This window comes from Marmota flaviventris, chromosome 3, assembly GCF_047511675.1.
Source record: "Marmota flaviventris isolate mMarFla1 chromosome 3, mMarFla1.hap1, whole genome shotgun sequence".
Lineage (NCBI taxonomy): Eukaryota > Metazoa > Chordata > Mammalia > Rodentia > Sciuridae > Marmota > Marmota flaviventris.
Genome location: NC_092500.1, coordinates 103,978,445 through 103,995,741, shown reverse-complemented (window position 1 = coordinate 103,995,741; position 17,297 = coordinate 103,978,445). Strand labels below are relative to the sequence as shown.

Below are 17,297 nucleotides of genomic sequence, written 5' to 3'. Positions count from 1 at the left end.
TCTCTTATGTGGATAGCTAGAATGGAATGACTTGATCCTATGGTAGTTCTGTATTTCTCAAGAAACTTAAAAACTGCTATTCAAAATGGTAGTGCCACTTTTCACTCCCATCAATGTGTGAGACAATGTGTTAAGAGTTTTTATTCTTTCATATCTTCAATAGTACTTCATATGGGGTCTTTTTAAATTTTTAGTCATTCAGCTTGGTGGGAGGTGATGCCTTGTTAAAGTTTTAATTTGCATTTCCCTACTTTGCCCTTCCCTAATATGTTTTCAAGTTTTTTTTTTTTTTCCATTTGTGTTTCTTGGGGTGGCATGGTCTGTTTAACTTTTTCTTCCATTTTAAAAATTGGTTTGCTAATTATTGTTGAATTTTGAGAATACTTTATATATTTTGGCTATAAGTCCATTGTCATATATTTGATTTACAAATATATTCTCTAGATTGTAGCTTGCCTTTGAGTAACTTAACAGTATCTTTTGAAGAACAGAACTTCTACATTGTGATGAAATCCATTTTATCATTTATGAATTTTATGCTTTTATGGATTGTACTTTTTTTGCCTACTCCAAAGTTGCAGATATTTCCTCAAAGTAGTTTCATAGCTTTAGTTGTTACATCTTGGTCCATGACTTATTTATTTTGGCATGTTACAAGGCATAGATTATAGTTCATCTATTTTATAATTTTTATTGTGAGTTGGAAATGCTGATTATCCTGACTGGATCAGTATACATTGTATATATGTATGGAAATATCACATCGTATTTTATAAATATGTTCATTTATTATGTGTTAATTAAAAAGAAAAAATAAAAAACATTTTAATTATGAAATGATTGTAATCTTACAGGAAATTGCAAAAATGGTACAGAGAGTCCCAGATACTCCTCTGCCAGTCTCTCCCAATGGTGATACATTATAAGTCTACAGCAGAGTATAAAACCCAGGACACTGATCTTGCTACATTAACACAGAAGAGAAGGCAGACATATGGGTGGAAGGATGGGGTTAAGGGGAAAGAACCGTGGTAGCCCAAAGTGTGGTGAGAGAAGCCAAGTAAGATGTAGTTCAGTGGTAGAATATGTGTAAGCCCTGGGCTAAATCTCCAGCATTAAAAAAAGAAAAAAAAAGAGTGCCCACTTAGGACAAAGAGCCACCTAAAAGAGAAGTCAGACCTTGAACATGAAGAGAATTACATTCATGGATTTCTTCTTCTTTGTGATCATTAAACCTATTCTTATAGAATGGATATTTGTGTATTCCCAAAATTCATGTGGCAAAGCCATAACCACCAGTGTGGCTATATGTGGTAAGGGGGTCTCTGAGGATATAATTAAGTTTAAATAAGGACTGAAGGATGGGTCCCTGATTTCATTAGAATTAGTGTCTTTAGAAGACATACTGGACATCTCACCTGCCTTCTCTGTGAAGGCAGCAAGCACTGAGGAAAGTCCATGTGAGAACGCAGCAAGAACGGAGTTGTCTGCAAGCCAGGGAGAGAGGTCCCACCAGAATCTGAATTTGTGAGAACCTTGATGTTCGTCTTCCACCCTCCAGAACTGTGAGAAAGCCAGTTTCTATCATTGAAGCCACTTTGTCTATGGTATTTTATTATGGTTGTCTGAGTAGACATAAGGCACGTACTCTAATATTTCAGTCTTTTCAAATCTATCGAGACCAAATTATTTGTACCTGAAAAGATACTGATAAATCTAGTAGTTAGTGACTGTTTGTGGAGAGTAATTGCTATAGGCAGGATATAAGAAAAGAATTTTAGTAATGAATATTAATGTCAATAATTCATTTTTTTAAATTGACAGTCATTTTCTATTTGTAGGAATGTGAGTTGGACCCTTGTTGTGAAGGAAGTACATGTAAACTTAAATCATTTGCTGATTGTGCTTATGGTGACTGTTGTAAAGACTGCCGGGTAAGGAATTCCTCCCTGTTTGGAACAACAAAAATAAAAATAGAAAAAGAAAAATATGTATATATCAAAGTTTGTTTTCATGCTAGGTGTGGTGGTGTATACCCATACTACTGGCTACTCAGGAGGCTCAGATAGGAGGATTGCAAGTTAAGGCTAGCCTGGGCAACTTAGACCCTGTCTCAAAATAAAAAAAATGAAAAGGAGTGTGGATGTAGCTCAGTGGTGTAATGCCCCTGGGTTCAATCCCAAGTACCCTTCCTTACCCAGCCCAATCCCCCACAAAAATTCTGAGACCCCTAGGAGAGGACTATTATTATATATTATTATTATATGACTAGGAAATTCTATTTTGCCACTTATTTGCAATTTTAAGCATATTCCTTTCTGATAAGTGTTCTATAGGGATTTTTTTCTAAGTAGAAACATTTTTTCCATGATTTTAAAGTAATTTAGGCTTATTAGAAATAATTCAACAATACCAAAGTATATATAGGTAGTAGAAAATGAAAGACCATCATTTTATGTTCCTTTGGTTGCCATTTGTTGATAATTTAATGTTAACTTAGTCACTTTTTTTCTGTACAAATGTGAGAGACAGGTATGTATGTGTTTGTATATAGTGGGTAAACACAGATACACATATTTTTATTATCCATTCTTTCCAATAAGATTATCATGGACTTTTACCCTTATATAGTTCTACATGGTTATATAATTAGAATTCCTTTAGTATGGCAACCATAATTTATCTAGTTAACTAATGGTGGACATTTAGTTTGCTTTTAGTTATTTCATATAAGAGAAATTATTGGACCAGAATATGCATATTAAAACTTTTGATAAATATTTTATATGTCTTCCACAAATATGCCATTCTACACTTCTGTCAACAATGTTATCAAATACTTTTTTCTTTATGCTAATGTTGGTTTCTAGCAAGCACCATTTCCTAGTTAGTGCAGTAGGTGTAAAGTGTTCATATATTTTTATTTATTTGCATTTCTTTTCGTTATCGTTAAAGTTATGTTTTTTATTTTCAATATTTATAACATGAATTATCTGTTTAGTCTTTATTTTTCTATTGGGTTATTTAATCTTTTGTTGTTAAAACCGTTCATAGATTGTTTTAAATATGTTAACATACTGTGGTTTCAAATTTGACTTATTTGTGGACATTGTCCTGATAGTACTATTTAATGTAAACCTTATTACTCTAGTTCCTTCCAGGAGGTTCTTTATGCCGAGGAAAAACCAATGAATGTGATGTTCCAGAGTATTGCAATGGTTCTTCTCAGTTCTGTCAGCCCGATGTTTTTATTCAGAATGGATTTCCTTGCCAGAATAACAAAGCCTATTGTTACAATGGCATGTGCCAATATTATGATGCGCAGTGTCAAGTCATCTTTGGTTCAAGTAAGATATTCATAATTGATTGATTTGATTTTTATTTATTTTTTGTTTTAGATTTCTTAAAAACAGAAATCAAACATTAATGATAAAGTTCTCATTTTCCCCTCTCCTATCATATCTCCCTTCTTACTTCTCCAGTGGCAGTCATAATCATGAATTTTAATATGCTCAGATTCAATCGAAGCTTTTTGCTTTTGCTCTCATCTCTTCTCTTTATCTTTGTATATAAAATATATAAACATGAGCATATATTATATTATTTTGTAGATTAAAATTTTTTTTTGCAGTGTTGGGCATTAACCCCAGGACCTCATATATGCCAGACAAATGCTGTACCATTGAGCTATATTCCCAGAGTCTTGTTTTCTTTTTTAAGTTAGAGTGTTATAACTATACATAGTAGTTGAGCTCATTTTGACAAAGTCATACATACTTGAAATTTGTTTTACTCTATTTCAGTTCTTGTCCCCCCCATCACTTTCCTTCCCTTTTGTTCTCCTCCTATTCTCCTTCCTTTACTGACCTTCCTTTGTTCATTTATTTAGTTATTTTCAATTGGTGCTTTTTACATATATATATATAAATAAAATGTGTGTGTGTGTGTGTGTGTGTGTGTGTATGTATAAAGGTAGAATTTCCTGTAGTATATTTATATATGCATATAGCATGATTTTGTTAAATTTATTCCAGATTTCTTCCCCTTTCCCATCTCCCTTCTTAATCTTCTTCTACTCCACTGATCTTTCCTATATCTTTAGGACCTCCTATACCCCTCTTTTTCCCTTATTTTTTTTCTAGCTTCTGCCTATGAGAGAGAACATTCGATGTGATTTTCTGTAGACTCTCATTTTCTAGTTTTAATAAAAGCTTATGTACCTTGGCCTGATATTTGCATCACTCCCCAGAATTTTCTTGAGATTTATCTATACTGATACATTTATATTGTAGTACATTAGAATATTTCATTAGGCTAAATGGTCCATGATTTAGTTATCCATGGACCATGATTTAGTTATCCATTTTCTTAGTGATGTATATTTACCATGTGTTTTTATTTTCCATGTTTTTTTCTTTTTAAAGTTTTCATTTTTATCAGAGGTATACCACAGATCAGAGCTAAACGACTCTATAATGTTTGCTATGAAAATTAAAGTCTATTTCTACTTAGCATCCCCATCCTTTGAGATAACAGCTTTTATTTGTTTTAATTGATTTTTTTGGTGGTGGTTGTTACTTGCCCCAGTCTTTGCATAATCTCTTGGTAGTACTGCTTTTTTGATGTTTATGAAAGATAAGAATTAGTTTTCTTTCTTTTTCTTCTTTCATCCTTTGACAACTTTCATTATATCAGTGTTCATTTTCCATCCTTCCAATATAAATTAATTATTGTTTTAGATAAAGCAGTGTTGTCTGTGTTTTATACAGTAGCCATGTTGATGCCATTCACAAATGAATGTAGTAAGTTACAATTGCTTTTCCACTTTTATATTCCCTAGATTGAGTGATTCTTTGTGGTTTCTGTTTCTGTCTCTTTCTGATTTGGCTAGCTTTCTATATACTTACCACTAATTGAACTGTAAATGATTAACCACTTGCCCGTGGTGATGTGTGGAATACCACAATGGTGGATAAGGAATTCTGTAGCTCCACAGAAGGTAATTCTGGCAAAAACATTGTATGTAGGGATAAAAAATCCACATCCAAGCCAGGTGCAGTAGTGTACTCCTGTTATCCCATTACTTGGAAACCTGAGACAGGAAGATCACAAGTTCAAGACTACCCTAGTCAACCTAGTGAGACCCTGTCTCAATGTAAAAAATAAAAAGGGCTAAGAATGTAGCTAAGTGGTGGAATACCTCCATATTTAATCCCCAGTACAGGGGAAAAAATATCTACTTGAAGAGTCTCTATTCTAGTAAGAACAAAACACTGCCCCTTCCATTATAAAAACGGAACAGTGTAGTGTAATCACCCTGCCACCAGGTAGCTGGATGATTACCCCTAGAAATGGTGCCACTTTGTGAACTCAGTGGTCTTAGCTGCCAGCAGATTGGGCACTTAGCACTGGCTGCAGTCATATCAATCGTTGAGTGGAGTTCATGTTTCTGATCCCATGAATGACCTCCAACCCTGCAACCTTGGTTATTTTATGAGATATTTGGATGATGAGAAGGAATGCTAGGGAAAGAGGCTGTCTGCAATCCACAGAGTGATCCATCCTATCTATTTGATTATTAAAACCATTGGCCACAGCCCATCACTTGGTTTGTAATCATGTTTCTGGCCATTTCTCCTTGAAAACAAAGTAAAAAACCAGGTGAATTACAGGGATGTCCTAGAAAAGGACTGTAATGCCATACCTGTCCACTTTTGGGTTCTGCCTATTGTGCAGAACCATCTGCAAAAGAGGCCTTATTCTTCTCTTCCTGCCTCTGTCAACTCAGTGTAAAGAATTCCTCATGAGGGCATAGGTTCTGGCTAGGAGAGAGAATGCTGTGTAGCAGGAGTAGGGACTATGGGCATTTGGGTCACTTGGGTCACTTCATGAGCCTTTGGTGCCTGCTTGGGTTCAGTCTTATATATACCACTTCCATTTCAGGGTGGAGTGTTGCCCAACTTTATAAGTTGGTTTGTCAGTTCTCACCCACTTCACAGTCACCAAGTTACCATTCAACTCAGTGACTACTTAAGGTTCAGTAGTAGAACAAGGACCATTTCTCAAAAGGAGAGTAGTTAACCACAAAGGATAGCCGAACTTCACTCCAAAATCCTAAAGACTTGCGCTGCCATTCTCCTATAGGGAATTGGCAAAGGCTCCAAGTAGCATTTTTATCTGCCACTGAAACTCCAAGCACTGTTTTATCTGCCCAGTTGGCAGAGAATCTTGCATGGCATCCTGAGCCTGTTGCAGAATATTCTGTTTGTGTCCCCAAGTTAGCAGGTTTTTAGGTCACTGGATAAATGGTGCAGAGTAATATCACCAAATGGGGAATACAGTCGTGTGTCACTTAATGAAAGGGATATATTCTGAGAAATGCATCGTTAGGTGGTTTCATCATTGTGTGGATATTATAGAAGTGTATTTATATAACCTAAGATGACTGTGAAATCACTAGATGATAAATGGAACCATCATTGTATATGTCGTCTGTTGTGGACTGAAGCATCATTATGTGGTGCATGACTGCATATTACCTTCAAATCCTACTGAGGATCGATAAGTGTTGTACCCCTCTTTGGATTATGGGAGTGATAAAAAACAACAATTTCTCTTTTAGAAAGAATATCTATTCCCCCCCTCCTTTTTTTTTTTTTTTTACTGGTGCATTATAATTATATATAGTAGTGGGATTTGTTGTTGCATATTTGTACATGAGCATGACATAACAATAAAATGTGCTCAATATTGTTCCCCAGTATTTCCTCTTTCTCTACCTTCTTCCTCATGATCCTTTTCCTCTAATATACTGGTCTACCTTCAATTTTCCTGAGATCTCTCTCCTTCCTTTTTCCTCTCTAGCTTTTACATATGAGAGAAAACATAATGATCCTTGACTTTCTGAGTTTGACCTATTTCCCTTAACATAATACTCTCATTATTCCATCCATTTTCCTACAGATGTCATAATTTCAGTGTTCTTTATGGCTGAATAGAACTCTATTATGTGCCACATTTTCTTTATCCTTTCATCCGTTGAGGTCACCTAGCCTTGTTCCATAGTTTGTTTTGAATTGTTCTGCTGTAAATATAGGGATGCAAGTGTTGCTATAGTATGCTGACTTTAATTCCTTTGGATAAATACTGAGGATGGTATAATTGGGTCACATGGTGGTTTCATGTCTAATCTTTTGAGGAACCTCGGTACTGATTTCCATATCTTTCCAACACTGTAACAGTGTTCTTTTCCCCCACATCCTCTCTAGCATTTATTATTGTTTGTATTTTCCATGGCTGCCATTTTAACTGGAATGAGATGAAATCTCAGTGTAGTTTTTATTTTCATTTCTCTAATTGCTAAAAATGTTGAACATTTTTGATATATTTGTTGGCCATTTGTTTTGTATTTCTTCTTTTGAGAAGTATCTGTTTCATTTATTTTCTAACTTATTAATTGGTTCCTTGTTTTTTTGGCAGTAAGTTTTGACTTCTTTATATTTTATCTATATTAATATTTTATATTAATCCTGTCATAAGAGTAGCTAGCAAAAATTTTCTTCCATTCTGTAGGCTCTCTCTTCACATTCTTGTTTCCTTTTCTGTGCAGAAGCTTTCTAATTTGATGCTATGCCATTTATTAATCCTTGATATTATTTCCTGAGCTTTAGGAGTCATTGAGGATGTTGTTGCTTAAGCCTGTATGTTGGAATGCTGACCCTTGTTTCTTTTTTTTAAATATTTTTATTAGTTGTTGATGAATTTTTTTAAACTTATTTATATGTGGTGCTGAGAATCGAACCTAGGGCGTCACACATACTAGGCAAGCGCTCTACCGCTGAGCCACAACCCCAGCACCCCCACCCTTGTTTCTTTTAGGAGTTGCATAGTCTCTGGTCTAATTCCTAGTTGGTGCATTTTGAGTTGACTTTTGTGCATGTTGAGAAATAGGGATCTACTCTTATTTTAGAAGAGATATTTTAACATTTCTCATACCCTAGTAATGTCATTGAGATAGAAGATTCCTGGATTTTCATCAGGTTTATTTCTTATCCTCCATCATGTAGATCTTACCAATGTCTATAGTGTTTGCTACTTTTTTTCTGACTAGTTTCAGTGAACATATATTTTCATTGTAAGAGAGTGGAGTGATATTATTTTGGAAGTGAAAGGCAATCATGGCCCTCAAAGTACATAATGACATAGGTAAGGCTGAAGAGTTGATATACTCCTGAAGTAAGATAGTGAAGGTTGTATTTCTGCCTTGACATCTGACAGCATTCTGCTTCTGGTAGGCCATGTAGATGGGCCTGAGAATTAAAGCATTTGTCAGTTCACAGCTGCAAGCCAGGTATCAGGGAATGTGTTAATTTGCTCAAAGAATGAATCGCATGTGGTACAACAGCTACAGTTGGAGTCATCACTGGATTAAGCTTAGGTGATCTTCTGTCATTGTCCAAGAACTATTTGCCTTTATTTATAGGCCAAATAGGTGAGTTGAATGTAAGTGTGGTGAGTCAGTACCCCTATCTTTTAGGTTCTTAAGGTGACACTGATCTCCACAATCCCTCCAGGAATGTGGTATAGCTTTTAGTTTACTATTTTCCAAGGTAGAAGTGTTCTAGTAAATTCCACCTGGCCTTTTCCACCATAATAACTGTCAGGAAACCAATATAGGGATTCTGCCATTTGCTGAGTGCATGTATTACAATTATGTATTCTGGAGCTATAAGAAAAAATGCAAAATGGATTTGGGGACTCACTGACCCTACTATGAGATGGACCTTAGCTAAAATTCCATTTATCACTTGACCTCCACAAGCCCCTACTGTAGTGGACCACAGTGATATTTTGTGTTAGTTAGTGTCACTGTAGATACAGTGGCTATGTTGCCAAAGAGTCTGTTTGTTTCCTTTTCCCTAGTGCATCAAATCTTAGTCTGATTGATTTTGTGTAAGGGTCAGTCTGTTTTGTGTTTCTGTAATAATATACCACAGTCTTGGAAATTTAAAATGAACACAAATATATTGGCTTACACTTCTGAAGGCTGGACAGTCCAATATCAAGTTACCAGCATCAGGTGAGGGCTATGTTGCCATTTCACCATATGGTGGAAGGCAGAAGGGCAGGAAACAAAACAGGGACCTAATACACCCATTTATACTGGCATTCATCCCATCATGTGGGCAGAGTCCTTATGGCCTAATCACAAAAGGTACCACCTCTTAATACTGCTGCAGTTATAATTCCATTTCAGTATGAGTTTTGAAGGAGACAAATATTGAAAGTATAGCAGACTGCTATAACAATATATCATGGACAGGGTGGCTTAAACAATAGACATTTGTTTTTCACAGTTCTGGAGACTTGGAAGTCCAAGGTACCAGCTGATTTGGCTCCCAGTGAAGGCTTTCTTTCTGGCTTGCAGATGGCCACCTTCATATGGTGGTGGGAAAAAGAGATGTCTCTCCTCCTCCTTATAAGGTCACTGGTACTATAATGAGAGACCCACCTGTGACCTTATCTAACGTCTCCTAAAAGACTCATCTCCAAATCTCATTTCACTGGGACTTAAGACTTCAACATATGAAATCTGGAGTACACAGACATTCAGTACATAATACAGTTACTTTGGTGAAAGTCATTCCTTTGGAAATGGCTAAGATAATGATTAATAGTATAAATTTTTGCCTGTGTACTAGAATTTTTCCCAAAGGGACTGGCCTTTTTTTCACTCAGACATTTCTTTTCTGCATACATGTTTAAATCAGGTCATGGTCCTCTGCTTCTTTGTTCAGTGTTTAACCAACCACCGTGTTCAGTGTTTAGCCAACCCTCCAGGTAAACTGTTAAGAGCCCTTTCTAACTCGGAGTAGAAACACTAAGTATAGAATCTCTGCTGTATGAGTTCTTGCTAATAAATTCAGCCTAATCCACTTTTATGTTTCTTCCACCATTATCCTATGCCCTTGATATCCCATCCCACACATGCTCTTGGGGTCCATTTGGAGTATTGTGAACCTCCCCATGGGTCATATTTTATAGTTTACCTGTCGGGGTTTGTTTTGATTGGAGTGTAGTTACAGGTCTATAAGCAGAGAGGGAAGTTGGGGATGGGTCCAGAGGAAAATTGGAATAGCATTGCATGGCAGTTTCTTCAGGGGAGTTTCCGCAGGCAATCACCTCTCCCATGGTGTGGAGAGGCTGTTTCCACAGAGAGTATAGTGGTCTCTTCCACTGGGGGTGAAGAGCTTGCTTCCACTAGCAAAGAGTCATGAGGTTCATAATGAGGTTTTTATGCCCCAGATGATGGGAGAATAATGAAATTTAAGTGGGGAAATGCCATGATATGATTTGCTTTTGAGATTTCTGTAGCAACACTATGGAAAATCATTTAGAGGAGCAGAGAAAGGACATTGGGTAGTTCAGGTGAGAAACCATGGAGACTTTACATTGAGACATTCAGCACATTTAGTGAGCTTTATTTTTTATTCCACATTAGTGTTATCAGTGTTCTCAGAGCGATAATCTGCATTGTGCAGAATCCTTGTTTCCTGTATTGGCTTCAGATGGTTGAGGCTGCTCAGGGAGAAGTTGCTTTTCAGCAGATATCTGTGGTTTATAAATTGGCAGTGATGATTGATACCGAAACTATTCTAGAATTCTGTTTTCTCATCTTCTTCCTTTTTTTGTTTTGAGTCAATAAGAACAGCAACCATAAAGGGAATATGATATTCGTCATATATTTGGAGAGGCTTCCCTTTAATTAAGAAAGAGAACAGACAACTACTAACAGAGGGATTTTTCTGTTTTCTTCCTGGTAAACTATATTCATTACCCATCAAGGTGTGAGATACTTAATAGGTGTTTAATATATATTTAATGTATGAAGGAAGAGGGGAAAGAATGGATGGAGGAAGAAAGGAAGGAAAGCAAACAGGCAGGGAGGGAAAAAGGTAGAGAGAAGGGAAGACAGAGGAAGTAAAGAAAGAAAGAAGAAAGGAAGGGAGGCAGGAAACAAGGAGGGGAAGAGGAAAGGAGGAAGAAAGGAGGGACCAGTCTTTACTTTGATATTTCTGTATCTGGGGTTTTTTTTTGTTTTTTTTTTTGTTTGTTTTGTTTTGTTTTGGGTATGGTGGATTGAACCCAGGGGCACTTAACCACTGAACCACTCCCCCAGTCCTTTTTGTATTTTATTTAGAGACAGGGTCTCCCTGAGTTACTTAGGGCCTCACTAAATTGCTGAGGCTAGCTTTGAACTAGTGATCCTCCTGCCTCAGTCTCCTGAATGCTGGGATTCAGGTGTGTGCCACTGTGCCTGAATATATTTCTATTTTTATTTCTGTTATTTAGTTAAGATTTCTCTGAATTTAGAGTTGTTGATTTTGTCTAGATTTTGATACCGGTCTTGGAGATCAGGAACAGGTCCTTGTTCTCCCAGTGTTGAAGATTAAAAGATTAAGAAAAGAGATAATAACAGTCTTCTCTGAAGAGAAGGGGGCCCAGAGCTGGGTATCGTGGAGGGGGTGTGTCTTGCACTTTTGTAGACTTCAGAATCCCCCTTTTAATCCTTGCCTTCTCTTTCTTCTCCATGTACAAGCCTAAGGGCAGGAGGGAGCAGGTGCACAGGGGTTAATCCTTAGCAACCCACTGTGCTGGGCAGTGTGACCCCTGAGGTTAACTTTTAGCAACCCATTGTCTTTTCTTTGATAACCAGTCCTCATCATCTCAAACCCCATCATTCATTACCTACACTGACTGCCAGGACCCCACCCCCATTTTTGGGAGGAATGTGACATATCCTGTCTGCTCAGGCCAGGCAGGACTGCAGGAAGATCAGCACAGTGAGCTCATTTTATAGACATTATTCTCTTATCCTCGTGTTCCCCATTCTCATCTATCTGTTCCCTTGCAATTCCTGCTCTCTCTGGTTTCTCCTATATCCCTTGTCTTACAGTGGGTCAGATAGAGACTGAGGAAGACTAATAAATAAATGGGACTTATCTATGCCAGGTCATGGTATAGGGTGAAGAAATCTGTCAGCTTCTGATGTATTTTGTAGGAATGGGCAGGTTATTACAAAAGTAATTACAGATAGTCATTTTGATGAGGTAAGTACTATTATTTAGCAAATATATTGCTTTCATAGAGGTTTGCAAAAAATGTCTAGGGCTTAGGGAACTATAGTTATTTTTTTCCTTTACATATCATCTGGAATTTTTATAGTTATTTCTGTTTGTATAAGAGCTTGATTGGGGATGTTAACATGTTTCATCTCATTTTTCCAGTAAAGGTTTCTGTATTTGTTTTTCATTTTATTTGATCCCCTGCTTCTTTTTTGCTTTATCTCTTTCTTCTCCATGTTCATTTTCTTTAAAACCAAGTGGCCTAGTATCAGATGTGTATGATAAGCAAGTGAACTTCCTTTAATTAAGGAGGAAGTACTGGCATTTTGGCTTGAAAATACTTCTAAAGAAAATAAATACTTCCAAAGAACTTATTTTTTAGGCATATATAATTAGGTAGAAAAGTTGAATATTAAGTGATATGTAAAATTTAAGAAAATAAGAATGGATTGGTACTTTGTCATCTATTATAGGTGTTTGTCAATTCATCTATTTAACAGAAATATCTAAACTCAATATCCATAAAGTGGTAACTGGAAAAATGATAGGCAGTATTTTCACCAGGTCCCCCTAGCTGATCTAATCAGGGGTACAAAATGTGTACATGAGAGCAGTGAGAAGGAATATGCTGAGATGGCACCATACTGTGCATTGACTTTAAATGATAATTTCTTGTTTAATGATATTTTCTTTTTTTTAGAGAGAGAGAGAGAGAGAGAGAATCTTTTAATATTTATTTTTTAGTTCTCGTCGGACACAACATCTTTGTTTGTATGTGGTGCTGAGGATCGAACCCGGGCCGCACGCATGCCATGCCAGGCGAGCGTGCTACCGCTTGAGCCACATCCCCAGCCCTTGTTTAATGGTATTTTCTTATAGGACTTGAGTGCTTGAAACTGGCTTTATTTTTACATTTGTTGTTATATATGAAATATGGAACAAAAATTTTTTATCTGTAAGGGCTAAATCTTGTTTTCAGAGGTGTGGAGGCAGTTCATCCAGTGTATGGACTGTCAAAGGGAATAGTTTTATTTTTGAGTTAAATTACTATAACTTTTTTTTTTCTCTTTTAAATGTTCAATGTTACAGAAGCCAAGGCTGCCCCAAGAGATTGTTTCATTGAAGTGAATTCTAAAGGTGACAGATTTGGCAATTGTGGTTTCTCTGGCAATGAATACAAGAAGTGTGCCACTGGGTAAGTGGAGGTCAGGTCCTAGAGCATTGTGAAGATGATAAGACCAGTCTTCTCTAGTGTCCTCTGTGACAAGTTCTTGCCACAGCTCCTAGCAACTGCTGACTTTCTCGCTTTCTATGTATTTTAAAAATTTTATACATTTTCTTTTCTTTTTTGTGATGGGTTTTCACTGTATTGCCCAGGTGGTCTTGAAAAGTGAATCTCCTGCCTCTGCCTCCCCTCCCAGATGCTGGGGTGGCAGGTTATGCTATCATGCCAGCCTTCTCCTCCTTTACCTAACCTTCGAAATTAATGTTTTACAATACAAGGCTTCAGACAGTCTCTGGTGTTAGGGACAAAACTGGTAAAATAATTCATTTCTTTCAACATTAACTGTCTCAAACCTAATAAGTTTTAGATTCTTACTTTGTTTATCCTAGATCAACAATAAGAATCCCAACTAAACACCCTTTTCTTTTTCCTTTCAATATTAGATTAAATTTCCAAATCCCAAGGTAAAGGGTATTTGCAGAATTAATTCTGGAGTTCATTATTTTATTCTGGCTCTACATAATTTTAAAATTGTGGATTAAAACTTTTTATTTTTATGATTAACATTTACTTATTGTAAAAATATTAATAACATTAAAAACTTACAAATGAGAACAAAGTCATCCATCTCAACCCATATATGTTCACTAATTTCAATGTCTTTCCTCTGTTTTAATTTCTGTACACTGTCTCTACTCACACTGACATTTTATTTAATGGGAATTAATTTGTAATATCATGCTTTCTTCTACCCACTCCACCTCCTAAACCCCCCAGTTAGATTAAGAAACTTGTAGTGAGACAGTGTTTCCTAGGAAGAAATAGCACTGACTTCCACATGGCAAATCCAACAGATACTTTTAAGTCTTCATGGTACTTGACCTTTCAGTAGCATTCATTTCTCATTCTTGAAAAAACCTCTTTCCTTACCATAAGGTAAGTCCTTCATCTGCTATGTATGTATGTATGTATGTATGTATGTATGTATGTACGTACGTACGTATGTATGTATGTATGTATTTTCTGTGGCTTCATTTGCCACATCTGTGAAATGCTTCAGCCATACTGTCCTATAAGTGCCTTTTTGCCACAGGACCTCTTGCATATACCATTTCTTAGCTTGGTTAATTCTGTTTATCTTCCCAATCTCAGTTCAAGTATAGTTTCTTTAAGGATGACTTCCTCCAGTTTCTTAACAGGGTCAAATATCATACTTACACATATTCTTAATGCTATATATCTTTTTTTCATAGAATTTGATATGTTGTATTTTCATTACTGTTCAAAATATTTTCTAATTTGCATTGTGATTTTTCCTTTGACTTGTAGGTTGAAATGTGTTACTTAATTTCTAAACAATTGGTAATATTCTGATTATCTTCTTGATTTTGATTTCTAATTTAATCCCATTCAGAATTTATTGAGATATGCATTGTTGCCCTGTATATGTGGTTTATTTGGGTGAATGTGCCATGTGCAATTAAAAACCAGAGTATTCTGCAGGGTTTCCAGATTCATTATTCTGTTAATATCAAATTAATCAATAGTTGAAATTTCCATGTCTTTTGGGAGGTTTGTTTTTTTATCTGTTTGCTCCTTCAGTTTCTGAGAGAGGCATGCTAGACTCATGTTATGATTATGAATTTGTCTGTTTTCTTTTTAGTTTTAAAATTTTTATTGTGTATGGTTTGAATTTGTTATTGAGTGCATGCACATTGAGGATTATGTCTTCTTGATGAATTAATCCTTTTACTATTACCAAACTTACATCATGATCTCTGGAATATTCTTTTGTAATATTTGCCACCATTTTAGTTCTGTATGTGACTACTTGCTTATCACTCATCCTCACTAAATTGTAAGGTCAGATGACACATTTTATCATTAGTGTTTAACATAATGCCTGGAACACAGTGCCTAATAAGGTTTGTTGAATTAACTAATGAATGAAGGTACGGATTAGTGTTGGTGAAGAATTAGTATAAAGGGATAAAGATTAGTGTTTAGGGCTGGGGATGTGGCTCAAGCGGTAACGCGCTCGACTGGCATGTGCGGTGCTGGGTTCGATCCTCAGCACCACATAAAAGTAAAATAAAGATGTTGTGTCCACCAAAAACTGAAAAATAAATATTAAAAAAATTCTTCTCTCTCTTTCTCTCTCTCTCTTCTCTCTTCTCTCTCTCTCTCTCTCTCTCAAAAAAAAAAAAAAAAGATTAGTGTTTAAGGATAAGTGGATTCATGCAAACTTGGAGAGAACTTGGTAGACATATCATATCCTTATTTATAGCCTAGTTTGGTTTCTTATTTTTATAACTCTCATTGAAAATATGGAAGCTATACTTGTCAAACTTATAAATTACTGAGTAGCTAATTTGAGAAAAATTTTATAATAGTAATATAATGGTACTATAGTTACTCTGAATACACATTTGAAGTTAGACCCTTTGAGTTTGAATCCTGGTTCAACTTCTTAACATCTCAGAGACTTTAAACAATTCACTTCCCTTTCATCCTTCATTTTTTTCTCCTATAAAATGGGGATAATGTTGGTATTTATTTCTAAGTGTTTTTAAAAAAAATATTTATTTAGTTGTAGTTGGACACAATACCTTTATTTTATTTATTTTTATGTGGTGCTGAGGATCAAACCCAGGGCTTCACATGTGCTAGGCAAGTGCTCTACTACTGAGCCACAACCCCAGCCCTCTAAGTGTTGTTTTGAAGACTAAATGAGTGTTGAATATTAGTACTAAGGGCAGTACGGAGTCATTGTAGTGCTCCTCCTCCTCCTCTTCCTCCTCCTCCTCATCATGATCTTTATTATAATCTCATCATAGAAAATATATAAAATCTAAAAAAATCTAAAGAATAATCACATATGGTTCTATCATCCAGATATTTCCTTGAAGTATTTTTTTCCTTTTCATGTGTTCATATATTTCTAAACACGAACCACATGTTTCATGTTGAACATAAACACTGCTATTCTAAACATGTGGTTCATATTTAGAAATATATAAACCATGTGCAACACCTTGACTGAAAGGGCTATTTTTCTCTTTTTTTTCCAGTATATAGATAATATCATCCTTTTGAACTTTTTGTTATTTTGTTTATTTTAAATTACTATAGTTTTGGTGCTGAAGGTTGAACCCAGGGCCTTATGCATGCTAAGCATATTCTCTACCACTGAACTACACCAACTGCTGTTCTTTAAGGCAATTCACAATACTATATCACCTCTAGCAAAATGATCAGCTTTTAAATATCTTATATCTAGTTAATGTTCATATTTTCCTAGTCTTCCTCAAATTGTATTTCACACTGACAATTTTTCCATATCAGGACTCAAATCAAGGATCATCTGTTGCATTTAGTTGTCATGTCATTTAAGTCACTTTCAATCTAAAATATTCCCCTTTGTTGTAATTTTTTTATTTCCAACGGCATTGACCTGTGGAAATGGCTGTGCCAATAAGCCCATGTTTTGGATTTGTTTGATAATTTTCTTTCAGTGTTGCTTGACTTTTATCTGTTCACTGAATTTTCTTTAAATGAGAATTGAAATCTAAAATCTTAGATTTGGGTTAAATACATCTGTTAAAAATACTTCATAAGTGATCATTATGTTAAGAAGGCACATAATATGGGCTGTCTTATGATAATAAAAATTCTGGAAAAGCTGCTATAATCTTAGGCTTAATGGAAATGTAGTATCTGGAATAAAATGAAAGAGTGCTCCATTTTCTTTGCTTGTCAAGCTAAAAATGAAGTTCCATTCTGAGTATCATGCTTCAAGAGGCAGTAAGACAGGCGGGTACTATGGTGCAGCCTATAATCCCAGCAGCTGGAAAGGCTGTGGTAGGAGGATTGGAGGTTCAGAGCCAGCCTCAGAAACTTAGTGAGACCCTAATCAACTTAGTGAGACCTATCTCAAAAAAAAAAAA

At 35.8% G+C, this 17,297-nt stretch overlaps 1 protein-coding gene across 1 annotated transcript in view; it reads left to right on the top strand.

Moving 5' to 3' along the window:
* Positions 1–17,297, top strand: part of Adam9 (ADAM metallopeptidase domain 9) — an 88,523-nt gene that overhangs the window by 45,983 nt on the left and 25,243 nt on the right. Inside the window, exons 13-15 of the mRNA XM_027939358.2 lie at positions 1,842–1,934; positions 3,152–3,347; positions 13,215–13,320. Of these exons, the coding sequence (XP_027795159.2) occupies positions 1,842–1,934; positions 3,152–3,347; positions 13,215–13,320 (395 nt within the window). The remainder of the gene's footprint in view (positions 1–1,841; positions 1,935–3,151; positions 3,348–13,214; positions 13,321–17,297) is intronic.